The 14798-nt window shown below is 43.9% G+C and overlaps 1 protein-coding gene across 1 annotated transcript in view; it reads left to right on the plus strand.

Annotated features, from left to right (window-relative positions):
- The first annotated feature begins 12405 nt into the window (after positions 1 to 12405).
- Positions 12406 to 14798, plus strand: part of CNOT6L (CCR4-NOT transcription complex, subunit 6-like) — a 13990-nt gene continuing 11597 nt past the window's right edge. The window contains exons 1-4 of the mRNA XM_009324014.1: positions 12406 to 12517; positions 12990 to 13176; positions 13653 to 13738; positions 14194 to 14283. Coding sequence (XP_009322289.1) covers positions 12406 to 12517; positions 12990 to 13176; positions 13653 to 13738; positions 14194 to 14283 — 475 coding nt within the window. The remainder of the gene's footprint in view (positions 12518 to 12989; positions 13177 to 13652; positions 13739 to 14193; positions 14284 to 14798) is intronic.

The raw sequence follows: 14798 nt of genomic DNA on the forward strand, positions 1-14798 counted from the left end.
TGCAGAGAGGGATTTGCAAGGGACCTAAAAGCAGAATAGTTGTCAGAAACTGTGCTCTCCAAGTAAAAGAAAACACTCTTCTTCGCATTTTCTTAGATTCATGGAACTTGCAGCTCCTGGCAGGAAAAGGCCGGTTGGGGCAGTGCTCGATGTAGTTCCAGAAAACTGGTTACTGCTTCCTCTGTACCTTAAAAATAATTTTATATTTATTCTGTTACACTAATTTACAACTGGCCCTGGAAGTGGGAGAGAGCTAGCACAGGATGAATTGCCCATCCAGCATAAATTTCCACTTGTGAACGCCTTTCCTCTAATCCCTTTTTGTTTTGGAAAGTTAAGAAAGCAAAAGGAAAACGGGGCCAGACTACTTCTCACATACCACAATACAGTCACAAGTGCCAGGAAGAGTCAGGTTCAGATTGTCAGATGGCCCTTGGCTTGCATTTTTTCCTCCAGCCAAATAACGTCTTACCATTGGGAGTAGTTCAGTCTCCAGGCACATTTTTGTACCTGTGCAATGATGTTCTTCCTTCTCCTTAATCTGGAGCAAAAGATTGTGAAAGAGTGGAGTTCATCAGATAAATTAGGAATATTTTGAGTGGATGAGAGAAGACCATATATAAAGTATTTGAGACCTGTGGATAGAATAGGAGGTTGTTTTCTTGTTGGGTTTTGTTTTTTTTACAGTGCTAAGATCTCTTTGAAATGTCTCTGATGACAAGGTTATATAGCCTTTTTGCAGACTTATGTAGCAAAGTTTGAGTGAGGCTATTACCTTAGTATATCTGTTTCATTCTTTGATGTATTTTTTGGTATATGGTTTGACTTGAAGACTGCACAGTGACTAGTCCCGTGATGAACTGCAAGATGTTTTTCTGCCTGCTACAATAACCCCTAGGTGCTGCCAAACAAAGCTCCCTGTGCATGTAAAGGTGGTACCGTTCAATTTAAAATTGATGGCCATTTATTTCATGGCAGCTGCAGGTATGGGCAAAACAACCCTGGATGTGTATGTGGGGAGATGAGTATAACTCAGAAGTATTTTCTACCTGGAAAATTACGTGGTTTAAAACCTCAAGCTGTCAACAATGCTACAGCATTCCTGAATCCGTACCTGCCTCTTCCGCATACCCACTGTGTCTGTGCTCTCGCTTTAGGCTCTGTTTCTGTAAAGCAGCGGTGTGCGTGCAACCCAGCGGTGAGTGACGCTTGGTAGGACCGGGGCTTCAGACTGTATTTCTCTTCTTTAACTTCCTTTCGGAGATCATTATCTTCTTCGCAGGTTTATCCAGCACTTCGTGTCGTGAGTACTTGGACCTCCTAGCACCTCAGTGCCTTGAAAGCGAGCGTTAGCGCCGCAGGTCTTCCGACGGTGCCCGCGTAACTCCGAATCCGCAGCGAAGGACCGTGACCAAAACTCAGCATGACGGGGAGGCAGGGGGGACCACGAGGAAGCCTTTGCAAACACAGACATTAGGGAACTCTTGAATTAACTTCTCACACGCTAGCATATTAAGAAATAACAGAAAACTGACCTGTTTGAAAAACTTCAGCAAAAATCGCCAAAGGTAGTCCCTGGTTAGGTGGTGCACACACTTTAGATGGAATCCCTTCAAGTGGCTGAACAGAGGAATCCGCCCAAATTCAACCTATCTTCTGGTGGAGGAACGAGTGCAATTCGTGTCAGCTCTCGGCCGTGCCCCCTGCCAGCTAACGTATACCTCAGGGTTTGTTCCCATACGGCCTACTTCCCTCTAATAAACTAAATATTTCAGTGATCGTTCTGGGCAACAGAATTAGCCTTCTGCTAATTTTGGTTTGGAGAGCAGGATACTTCCTGCACTGGGTAGCGTCTTGACCCACTGGAGATCACAGCTCTTGCGTGTCTCGTGGCGGTCGGATTTCACAGATGCTCATAGTTTAACCTCCAGATATCTGCGTCTCACTTGTCTGTTAGAGGTGAATTTCCTGGTCCCCGCAGAGATTGTCTTGGCCTACTCTTGCTGTAGTTTCTCATTTTCTACCTTGCTGGAATGTAGCTAGAAGAGTACATGTTACCCATCAACATTGATTTTAAAACTAAATCTAGTATTTGGAAGTTCAAGTATGGTGTAAATGCACATGGGAAAGATTTGGATAATCAGATAGAGAAGCACCTGAACTATCTTCTGATGTCCAAATAATATGCTTTTCTCAGGCTATCAGGCAAGCTTTTTCGATTAAAGAAGTGAAGTACATTTAAATATACCCTACCGAGAAAGGGGTTTATGCCCATAAACTGCTTTATTTTGAAGAGATCCCTTTATCTTTTTCTTCCTCTTCTGAGCATACAAGCCTAGCTACTTTGAGCACTAGTGCAGCATCCTGTAGCCTGTTTAAACTGGGCCGTAATATGAAAAGGCTGATTTATTGTGCCAGCAATTACAAAACAGTTTCTGCTATTGGCATGTACTTTTTCCTCTGGCTTTTTTTTCCTCCTCCTTTCTTTAAAATCTCCTGTTCTTCCAAATCTACCTGTAGTTGAACAGAGCAGGCCTTGTAACTTTAAAGCTATCTGTCTGAATGAAGTTCTACGGTGGCAAATTTCCCTGTTAATTATTGCTGCAAAGAACAGATAGTGAGCGATAAGGTGGCCGTTATCTTTCTATCGTGCAGGGAGACTAGCTGAAGTGCTGCTGGGCTTGGCTTGTTTTGTTGAAGCGTCGGCAGCCTACCGCTTAAAGGGTAAGATAACATTGTAGCTGTGGAAATAATCTCATTTGTTCTTTTCTCCTAGCACAAACTTTTCTTTGAAGGATGAAAGGTTATGGATGATTCAAATTGTATTTTAAAGAAAGGAAGAAGTGTTCATTGAGAAGACCGCTTCCAAGTTGCTGCAGTGATGTGCGTGAATTAATAATTCTGGTGTGCTTTTGCTCAAAAAACAGGTCGATAGCTGACTTCTCTCCAATTATTGATCCCGGGGAGTTGAATGAGACAAGGTGTTGGCTTGGGGCAAGCTGAACAGGGTCTTTATCATTTCTAAGCGAGTGACTGAATGAGCTGAGGTGTTGGATTGGGCTCGTCAATAAAACAGCTCTCTAGAGGCTCGGAGGGATGCTTGCACACCACGACATTTAAGCTTACTCAGTTCTTGGTGTTGAGAGTTTTCTGTCTCCCTGGCGCTATCGCTGTCAAACCGGCTCTAGGAAAACCTCCTGCTTTAAGTTGCAGCCACGCACGGCCGCTTTTCTTCTGTGCTCACAGCCCAGGACAGCGTTTTGTCTTGATACTTGCTACTGATCCGGCACTGGCTGCTTCCTTCCCCAGACTCCCGGCGACTTCAGTTCTTAATCCTTTAAGCCACTCTGTCCTGTATCTCATTAAAAGACCAGTGCTCTCCAGGGGATGGGGCGGCATTGCAAATGGGTCGTTTTCTTTGAACTAGTGTGGGATACTCATATAAATAAATGTACTATTTAAACCATCCCTCTGGGGGCTTCTGATTAGATTTATTTACAGGCTGTCCATTGAAACTCTTCTTGCCCTATAATAGACCCCTTGTATGCATTTCTGTTGATCAGAGCTTTGCTTTTGAGGAGCTACCTACCCTGTGCTTGCACATAAACTAGCCCCTAAGAGGTCCTTTGAAAGCAGTAAGTATAAAAGGCATCTGCAGACTAAGGCAGGTATTACACTATGACTCGATGCAGGTATTTAAGCGTTGTCACGTACACAACGAGAGGTAACAGACTATTTCAAACAGAGCAGAAACTGTTCTTTTGGAGTAAGGGCTGAAATGTTCACTAAGTACAGAAATTATAAATAACTACGTAATGCTACGTATTATTTCCATGCAGTAAATAGTTCAACTGTTCTTGTAAGTGGGGGTGTGACATAGAGGAAAAGGAAGGGTGGAAACCTGGATGTTCTTGTGTTACCTGTGATTTAAGAAAAGACTCTATACTTCATTTAGAGGAGATGAGGGAACAGGGGGAAATAACTGGTGGGTGTATGTCAGTAGGACAATTAGCATTTCCATCAAGTGAGTGCCAGTTGGCTCTAGAATTAATCAAATACAGCTCGTTCCCTCCCTTCCCACTCCTCCCCTTGGCTTTTGCTGCTTTTTTTTCCTCCGGGGTTCGCTTCTATGACTTTTCTATGCCTCTCTGGGCTTTTACTGTCTTCGTTGAAGTGATAACGTGAAGCCCCCTGGGACCCCACCGCCACTGAATTTACTATCAGCTGCGGGTTCTTGGTTACCTCTTGCATTTCACTATTCCCACTCCCCAGCTTGAGTTTCCCTAGCTCGGGCTTGTGCCGTGTGTCAAGACAGGCAGAGGAGGTGAGAAGCCTTGCGGGATGTGGTTGCCGAACGTCGCTGCAGCCGGTTGTACATCTTGTTTTGCTTGCCTTACAGGGGCTTGACAGCACACGAGCAGCTCTGCGTGAGCTGAGCCGGTACCCTAACCAGTGTGCCGGGCATAGGCAATTCCTTACTGGAAAGGAAGAAAGCTGTGCACTTAAGGTACCGGTGACTGTGTTTTCAATCCCTGAAAACAGTCCCTTAGTACAACAGCTTCTAGTGGATCCCTGTCAACTGCTACACCTCTCACATGATGAAGAACTCGCTAATGAGCAAAGAGAGGATTTTCTGTGAAATGGAACATGCGAAACTTAAATAGCCTCCTCTTGCTGAGCCTAATCTAAGTACCACGTGGAATAAAAACTAGAGCAAGGTTTAGACAGATTCTATCATATTGTTGCTGCGCTTCTTGTCGACACGTCCTTTTCACCACGCTTCTGGGTTCGCTAGCTGGAGTGGGTGAATGCAAGTCCAAAATCCTTCGTGCAGGTTCTCGCAGGGTTGCCACCACTCTGGTAAGGACCGCAACGCTTTGCAAATTGTCAACCAAGTTTATCAAGCAGTCGTGCTCTCTTCCCAACCCTGAGGTTGCTCCATGAAGATGCCTCCTGCCTGTGCAACCCTGTTCCAAACCTGGTGGATGGCTGTGAGTTTCCCTTGACTATGGCAAAGATAAGATTGCCAGGCAAGGGCAGCACCATAGTAAGAGTCTGTTCCCTTCTTCTCAGCACAAACATGCCCCCTGACCAGTTATAGCTTAGAGGAACAGCTTTTCATCCTCTCGGCATCAGTATAGAGATCCCCCTACTTAGGTCTTTCCACTTCTGCTTATTTTGCCTACATCAGCTGCAATATAAAGCTGTAGCCCTTGAAGGAGATCGGCCTTGTGATAGGTACAAGGAAGGACTATGAAAATTACTTCTGAAGCTTCTTTTGTTGAAATATTTTCTACATCTAATATTTATCTTGATTATGTAGAAGACGTGGCAGTTTTATTAAAACGTTCATCTTGTAACATGTGTCAAGACTCCCTAAAAGTTTCCAGTTAAGGAATTTAAGTACTGAACCTAAGAGTAACAAAGACGTCTTACTAAAACAAGTTTGGGTTTTGATGCATGACTGATGTGGTTCAAGAAAACCCCCGTATTACCTTGCATTTTAAATGCATTAGCAGATAAGAAGAGTACAAGCTGATGTAATATTCTAACAGCATTACAGAAGTAAGGGCCTGTCTCTTTCCCACTTGGAGCCCAGATTATTAAAAAAAGCAAACCGGGCTGAGGCCCTGTCTACAGGTTACTGTAGAGGCAGAGTTACTGTTGCTGCAGACTTGAAAGGAGATAGAAGTAAGTGACCTTTAATGCTCTAGATTTCCACAGTTCTCCTAACAATGTGGGTTTGGACTCTTTCTGCTAAAGAAGAGGTTGCTAGTAAGTAGAGAACAATAGTCCTACTGAGTTCATGTAGAGGAGCCCTCTGCACAGCAGAATCAGTGTGCCTCCTCATGAGAAACAATTTTCTTGGATGGATGTTATGAAAATAAATACATCTTTACAGTTTTATAAAACAAATTTTTTTTTCAGTTGTACTTGTGGACTTCATGATTTGTTGCTAGCTCTACGGTGCTAAGCTTGAAACTGTAGTTGTTATTCCTTAGATTTAATATTCATTTCAAATTTCATCTTTTGCCTTGCTATTTATTTCCACTTACTGTTTAACTATCCTCCTGTTGGTAGGATACTTACTTGTGTCCAAGTAGTCTCTGTTTCTGTACCTTGATTATACTTCCCTCGAAGATAGTTTGAAATCTCAGTATTGGGAAATGACAGTAACAAAATGCTTATTTTCTTTCTAATAAAAAACCGTGATGACGCATTTTTATTTGTTTCGCTGATGATCTCTATTCCCACTCAGGTTACTTGGAATGAGAAACTGAAAAGAGGCAGTACCTTTGTTGGCAGACTCGCAGTGCTCGTTGAACCCTTGGTAGAGACAGTGTATGCAGAGGTGCTTGAACATGTTCCTGCAGGAAAGCACAAGGAAGAAAATTCAGATCCAAGCAAAAGGCTATCAAAATTCCCCATGCATATTTTCTTGCTAGTAGATACGCACTAGTTACTATATGTACTGATATACTAAGTAATTTACCTTAAGCCAACACACATATTCATATCCTAGCATTAGCAGTTTTGTTTTAAATCCCCTTAACATACCCTTAAACAATCACCTTATTTTCTTGACCTTCACCCACCACCCCCCCCAAAGTACTCAGTTTTGTATTTTGTATTTGTGGGTGTTGGCTGTACTTCCCCTTCTCCGTCGGGAGGCTGAAAGGGGGAGACTTTTGTCATACGCTCATATAAAAACAGAGCACGCTTATTACAGACCAGTAGCCTTCCTCTCCCTCCCTTTGCAACCATTTAGTTCTGTTTACAAAATACATAGATAAAAATGGCTCTATTTTCCAGCTTGTAGTCCAACTTTCCAGTGTTAAATAACATGCGCCTGCGTGTATACAGGCGCACGCACACACTCTGGCCTCATCAGCCAGCAGGATTTTTAATTCCTGGGAGGGATCGCCGTATGGAAGTGGATGGACAGTAAGCTGTTACTGCACAGAGGAAGGAGGAATGATTCAGGGCTGTCTGCTGGATAGTTTTCAAAATGCTTTGGCGGTTTGACTCATGTGTATACAGAGACTAAAAAAAAAAAAAATCACAAAGAACATCACTCTGCTGGAGGCGAGGATTTTGACTTGTGCCAACACATCCATGAACATAGGGCTGAAGCGAGATGAAGTTGCAGCTCCTTTCAATTTGCTTCCTCGTTAGAAACAGACAATTCATTTATGCATTGAGGTATGAAAGAACTTAAATGGAACACCACATTATAGTCACTGTAATTTAAGAAATGCATCTTCTAACCTCTCTGGGGAAGGGACTCATCATTATTTTGCAGCAGCACATAGCTCTAAGGGACTTTGACCTATCTGGCTTCAAAGTCCTCCCGCAACATAGATTCCAAATAATCTGGACAGCTTTGAGCAGGCTTTCTCTTTCTGCTGAACATACGTTAATCCTTCTGCTTCATGGGGGATATTTGCCTTTGGAAAAAGAGATTTGGCTTTATTAAAAATGATAGTGATGCAGTTCATCTCTCATAGCGACCCTGAGATCCTAACTTCGGTGTGTTTGGATGTGCTGTGTAATGGAAGACATTTTCTATGTTCGCAGCTGCTGTTGATTTCCCCCACCCATACAAAAAGAGCCCCACTACTAATTAAAATATGTCTTAATCCTTAGCATAGTGTCCTTTTTTTCCTCTTGTTGCGTTGAAGTGATTTGTAGGGCTGCCTTCAACTTCTCCCTAAGAAAAATCACAGTTTATATTTCATACTGCTACCTATATCCTCCCTATCTCATATTCTCCACACCCATATAACGTGAGAAGGTCTTATACAGTTAACTACAGAAGAGCAGTGCTTTTTTCTGTTATTACCTGGTTGTCTGAAACTCCAAGCCTGCAGAAGCTCCTGTTGTTTGTTGCCCAAAAAACATCTTCAGAGTAAAAGCCTGTGGCGCAGCCCGATAGCTCAAAACTTTCTTCTTTGACACTCTTCACACCTTCAGTGCTGTTACACAATTCCTTTTTTCAGCTTTAACCGATAGTCAGCGTGCCCCATGCACAAAAATGAGCAAATACAACAGCACAGAAAAACAAGAGTGCAAAAAAAGGCAGCCACAGACACACTGCTTGCCACACCTCCAAACCACATAACCTCCCTGTAGCCCTTTTTATATACAGCTGAGCTAGAGCTGCTTAAGTTCACCTGGGACCGTACTTCAGGTTTCAGCTGAGTAACCCTGCTGTGCCCGTCACCTCTAGGCTTTTGAGGATGGACTTGTAGCCAAAGAGTTAGTGCATAAGCGTGACATTGTTAGGAGCCCCCAGATTTCAAAGTCTGTTCAGAGCTTAAATATTGTTCTTACTAATGCACCGATGTTCTCATATTCAGGTTTTCTTTAATTTACACGATATCAGGGTCATACTATTTAAGTTTACGTGGTTAGATTTGTAGCGGAGAGCGAGTTTCAGTAGCTTCAAAAGTTTTCCAAGGGAACTCTTTAGAAGAAAAGCCGGCAAGAATTTTTTTTTTGGTCCCATTTGAAAAGCAGAGAAACTGAGTGCACATGTTCTGCTCACGTCACACCTGCATTAGCTGAATTTTAGCAAAGGCCTTGCTAGAACCCGCAGGGCGCGACTCTGCAACAGCTCAAGCTGACCTAAACCAGTGCTACTTCAGTTCCCACGTCCCTGGCTGGGTCTTCCTGCTTTGTTCCTTGTGACGGCACTCCGATTTTGGGGTTGACTGGTTCAGGGAACTCGGTGTAGCTCCCTGAAGACCGAGCAAAAGTAGGTTGGGATTTTTGGATACTGGTTTAGTTCCAGGACAAGCGGCGGGGGAGATGGGAACGATAGGAGTTGGGAAGCCAGGCAGAATTCATTTTTGCTTCAAAAAAATACACATGGCTTTCAAGTCTTGCTCAATGTTGCTGTTACGCAGAAGAAAAAAAAAAACTATATTTGATTTAAGGTTTGTTTTCCCTTTTCTGTAACTGTGGAAATTACACTGATGCTCACTACTGACTCACTACTATTTCAAAATAATATTAAAGTGACTAATATCTGAAAGATGTGCGTGTCGTTTGACTCGCAGTTCAGGGCTCATTTCATTGGAAGGCCTCTGACTGCCGCAAATTGCTTTAAATTGGCAGAGCACTTCTCATAATGAGCGATATTTCAACATAACATAATTGGGTTCCCTGCCAAGGAGGAAACTGTAATCCTGAAGCTTTTTGATGGTGTCACCCGGTCAGCGGTCATCTCTTGGCCTGCGGGCAGGTATGGATGAGTATACGGTGACTCAGATGGTCTAACCACCACGGTTTTAAAGGCTTCATCACCAGGCCCTGGGGTATTTGTCCGACTTCTCCCCTGTTGGGAGGAGCGAAGCTGCTGGGGTCTGCAAGTGGGAACGGCAAGCCCCGCTCTGGTTTCCAGCGAGGCTGCTGAGCAGCTGGAGGAGACCACTGCCGCTTCAAGACTTTGAATCGACGCGCGTGGGACTGCAAGGACCCCTGGCTGGACTGAGCCTTCCTGAGCTGTTAGCCATCTGTGTCTGGCTTGCGATGAAACGTCGAGCAGAAATACAAATAATTTCCCGCTTGCTTTTTTAGCTGGAAATGCACCTCGAGAAGCCCGTAGGAAGCGACCGTGGCCAAAGCTTTTGCCAGCAGTATGCAGGGCAGGGAGGAGTTTCAGTATGCAGAAACTAAAATTTGCATCTGCCTGGGTCTGATATTACTATAATACTATGCTGTAGAAAACAAGAATGCGAAGACCGGGTAAGCACAGCGTGTTTCACAGAGCACTCACCCAGATGCCGATGCTGCGTATTGGACAGCAAAGTTTGCGATGTCCTAGGTGCAGATGCGGTAGAAGTACAAATTGTTTTAAGATACGACAGAATAAAAAGCAAAACGAAGACCCAGCCTGGGTCAGTTCAAATGTTTGATGATTAAGACTTAAAGATCCAAAAAACTCCCTTCTGCCATAAACCCTTAACCTTTTGTTGGTATTCTGCTTGATTTTCACCACCCAGTTTCTAGGTTTCCCCCCTTCCAATCTGCAGTATGCCTTGAGGATGAAATAAATATTGCCAGGTAATGAAATCTCATTTTCTATTAAAGGATCATTGCAGGTAACTCTGTGACAGTGACGTGACAGCTTTACTTGCTGCAAAACTAGCTTGCTGCTTTTTGGCACGGACAGACTCGCTCCGTTTATGCCGTGTCTGAAATGCTAGGACTGTGGTCTTGATTCGAGTGTGTATCACGTAAGATTCGTACGGAGTAGCATGCTAGATAATACACTTGGTGCTACTCGAGGCAATTAGGCTTTAATACAAAGTACGGTAGCGTTGCAGCGTGCTTCCTCGCAGGCATTGGGACTGGGACCGTGCTCTCCGCAGCTGCCAGGGACTGCAAGCTCTCCCAGTGCTTGGGTCTTGGCCCCCCGTCTCAGCGGCGATTCACGGCTCTGCTGGATGACTCTGGTTGGCTCCAGGGATCTAGCAAAATCCAGGAAGAGCCGTGTCGAGACTCACTGGAATGTGGATTAGTTTCATACGTGTCTAAGGGCAAGGATGCCCGGGAGAAAAGGTGAAATAGGGCTCTTGTGTCTCTCGGCAGGGGCTGTGAGGAATCTGTTCTTGAGGCCGGGGTTGCTCCCTGCTTCTGCACGTGAATGTATTTAACAGTGAAGATAAATCCAGCAAACCCCAAGCACCGGAGATGTAGCACTTCCGAAGCGTAGCCTGTAACTCTGATTGTGTTGGGAAGTACCGTTCCCAATTTTGGGGTTCTGAAGCGAGGATCGAAGGATTTCAGGTCTAATCCCATGGCCTTAAGTAATCTGTTTCATTCATCGCCTCGAACTGAATTGCTGCAGCTGAGCAGCGTGAGTGCAGAATCCTCTTACCCTGTAGCTTTCCTCGCTGTATGACTTCACCTGTAAATAGAAGTCAGCTATAATTGGATGTGGGGCTCACGTCTGCCTTGTGCTTGCAACAGGGAGCCTTAATTCAGTGTGAATGGAATTTCCTTGGGCGTTCGTCGGGGAAGGAAGAACCAGAGCTGTAACTGAGACCCTTTGCAGGGGACAGCCCTGACAACTCCTGCTCCCGTGCAATGCTGGAACGCTGTTTTGGCTATCTATCTGCATCAGTTGGAAAAAACTGCAGTACTTTAAGCTTGTAAAGGGGACGTGTGATCTTTGTTTAGTTGGACTAGTTGAACTCCCCCCCCGAACTAGTTTCTTCAAATTCTTCATAGTTTTCTGTCTTGTCAGTTCAGCAAACCAAACAAGTTATAGTTGTTTTAAGACCTTCACAGCTATTGCAGCCAGTTGTAGTAGAGACGTATGTATGAGGGAAAAAATGCATCCTGTAGACCAGCTGCTCTGGTTTGTATACAACCAAAGTTTGTGTATTTTGTGTGTCTGGGGAGGAAAAGACCAGCGAACAGCAAATTCAGCTAACCTTATGTTTTTAAACCAAACCACCCCTCTCCCCCCCAGTCTTTCTCAGCACAATGGTCTGGGGAAGTATGGAGGGAAACTTCTCCCCGCCTCATCTGGAAAGTGTATGTTTTTTGAACGGGACATTGGAACTCTCTTCTGACAAGAATCTGGAAAATGAGATCAGTTGAATTTGTGTGTGCGCAAGCTCAGCCTTAAGACATGAGCGCATCTGATATTAAAGTTTTGGACTGGGCTGAAGCCCTGTATGCCTAAGAACAGCTGATGAGAATTTTACCTGAGCTCGTTTTATGTCTCCTAGGCCATTAGGAGTAAAAAGGTCTTGACGGATACTGAGCATGAAAAAGCACAAAACAGAAAAGCTAGATAGCTGATGGAAAAATTGAGCTGTTTCCCCTTCAGACTGCAATTTCAAGTCTTGTATAGGTGGAGTGCAGAAGTAGGACTTTGTATGTTGAAAATAATTGCTGTAAAAGCAAAGAGAAGGGCCTTCCTTTCAGTCGTTGGTTCCCTGGGAAAACTACGGGAGGGAGCAATCCGTGTGCTTTCGCTGTGAATAGCGAAACACTGTCATCTTGTCTGCAGGTTCTGCACACAGCAAATAACTCAGCAATGACGTAGGTTATGCTTCGGTCTGAGGGATAAACTAGGAAATCCAGAAAGTCTGCATCGGGGCAGTACAGGGTAACGCTGCGGATGACTGCAGAAAACCGGACTTTATAGGAAGAAATGCCCTTTTCCGTTACGGGCTCATATTCTGCAAAGGTCTGAGCACCTGCTTAACTCCACGCGCTGGGAGCAGTTGGGCGGACGTCAGCATAATATTTATTGTACGTAAACTCCAGGGCACGTGTTTTTGCAGAGTGTCACTGGGGAAGATAATCTCCTGGCGGGCTGGAAACGAAGAAATGTTGTGGGGTGGCAGACAGTAATAGTTGTGATGGTCTTTCAGACTAACAGGGATGCCAAAGGAAAAATATGATCCTCCAGATCCTCGCCGAATTTACACCATCATGTCAGCAGAAGAGGTAGCCAACGGGAAGAAGTCGCACTGGGCTGAATTAGAGATCTCGGGTGAGTTGATTTGGTTTTGAATTTTGGTTCGGGGGAGTTGTTGGTGCCCCAGAATCGCACCAGGCGGTTTCAGACAGGGGGTGCTGTTGTGAAAACGGCTTTTCTGAGTTGGGGGAGGAGGAGTAACTGATTTACCAGATTGCCTTCGAGCTCGGCTGGCTCACATTCAGCCCGGTTGATTTAAAACACCAACTCAGACTGGACGCGAGTCTTCGGGTGGCACATCTGCTTCCCTAGAACTGTACCTCTGTCTCTATCCTTTTAACTGGGAGGGTTAGATAATTATGCAAAGTCTGCTCGTAGAGGAGATACACGAAGGTATCGTCTTCTGCAAGCGTCACTGAGCGTTCCAGTGAAGGGGTAGGGTTTCCACGCGGGAAATCCCATATTCTGACATTCCCCAGAGTTTGTAGCTGATGGTTTGAGAGTGCAGACCTGACTGAAGAGGTGGTTCTTTGCTTTTCTTTTTTAGGTAGAGTGCGGAGCTTAAGTACGTCACTTTGGTCGCTGACGCACTTGACTGCTCTGCACCTCAATGACAATAACCTTACTCGCATTCCGCCTGATATTGCCAAGCTTCATAATCTGGTTTACCTGGATCTGTCATCCAACAAACTCAGAAGTTTACCAGCAGAACTAGGAAACATGGTATCTCTCAGGTGGGATAAATTATTCTGGTTAACTTTTCAAAAATCTGTATTCTGGGATTGGGACGGAGAATTTTATTTTGCTTTCCATTCTTGTATTTAAAATAATTCTGAAAAATTCAAGATTGGTGCAAAGCTTCAGTTCTAATAATTACTTTTGGGTTCATTACCCTTCTTTTCTGATCTCTATAGATACATGTCTGTAAGCTATGTAGTCTTCTGCTCTGAAACATGCTTTGACACTTGGCAATTGCCTGCTGTTTAAATTCTCCCTGATTTAATTTTGTGTTTTGGGGTTTTTGTGGCTTTTTTTTTTCCTAATGAAAGTATTTTGGTTGTGCTTTGAAATGGGAAGATTGGCACATCTCCCCATAATACAAAGAAATTCAGGGTGAAAAGTGTCATCTTTGAAGATGAGCGGCATATAGCGCTTTAAGAGTTTTCTTCTGAAGTGATACTCATCGAAAGTGTTCTTGCATTTGCTGCAGGGAATTGCTTTTAAATAACAATCTGTTACGGGTTTTGCCTTATGAACTTGGACGGCTCTTCCAGCTACAAACCCTAGGTTTGAAAGGTGAGTGAGTTCTTTACAGTTCAATATTCCTAGGAGTACTCTTGAATTACTGAGGGGCTGGGCGCAAAAGCTTTGTGTATTACCTCAGCATTTTCTTACGGTTTATTTGAGATATTAAGCTTGTAGCAAAAATGACCAGCCAGTTTGGAAAACAATGCTCTTCTTTTTTAATGCTATTAAACTTCCTTACGAGCCTATTTCAAATCTGTAGATAGGTAAATAAACCCTTTAACCTACTGTATTATTGATTGAGGTGAGTCGAAGGAAGAAAGTCTATGTGTGCTAGCTATTTCTATAGCATCTGTTACTGTGGTATTCTACAGTTCCGAGTTAAGCAACCTAAATATCTTCTGAGTCAATTTGTCTGTTCTCATTATGGGAGATTTTCTTTGGTTGGAAAGCCTCAAGAAAGTCAGGCAGCTAATCACCCAGTTGTTGTTTTATGCTGTTGGCAGGCAATCCTTTATCACAAGATATTCTCAGCCTCTACCAGGATCCAGACGGAACTCGAAAGCTACTGAACTACATGCTTGACAATCTAGCAGGTGACAGCCCTACAAATCTGATTGCCAGAAGTGGTTTAAAAGCATGCATTTCTGACAGCATTTGCTGCTAAAACAAGAATCTGAACCACTGAAGGGAGAGTATTTTCTAAACTGCTTTTGCATTTTTGTCGAGTGGTTCTAGTCGTACGCACAAACACACACTCGCACACAGTGGAAGAGGATGACATATATTGTCTAAGCTTTTCCCACGTTACCATGTTACAGCCAGTTGTTCCCACTGTTCTGTTTGAAACCCTTCAGTTACCAACAAAGTGCAAAGTCTTCCTTGCTGAAGCCATTTTGATACTTTCCACTAGAAATTATAACCCAAACGCAGGCAGAATGTCAAATTTAGATCTGGAAATACCGAAGTGATTAAGAATATCTAGTACCTGACTTAAATCCTGCTTCATGGTTCCGTAACTGAGCTTTCCGTTTTGCCACTCGATGGCAAAGTCAAAACATTGCAGGAATGATGGATACAGGATGAGGTTCTTGGAGAAGGCGAGTGTAGG

The sequence above is a fragment of the Pygoscelis adeliae genome, unplaced genomic scaffold (genome assembly GCF_000699105.1).
Source record: "Pygoscelis adeliae isolate BGI_AS28 unplaced genomic scaffold, ASM69910v1 Scaffold55, whole genome shotgun sequence".
NCBI lineage: Eukaryota > Metazoa > Chordata > Aves > Sphenisciformes > Spheniscidae > Pygoscelis > Pygoscelis adeliae.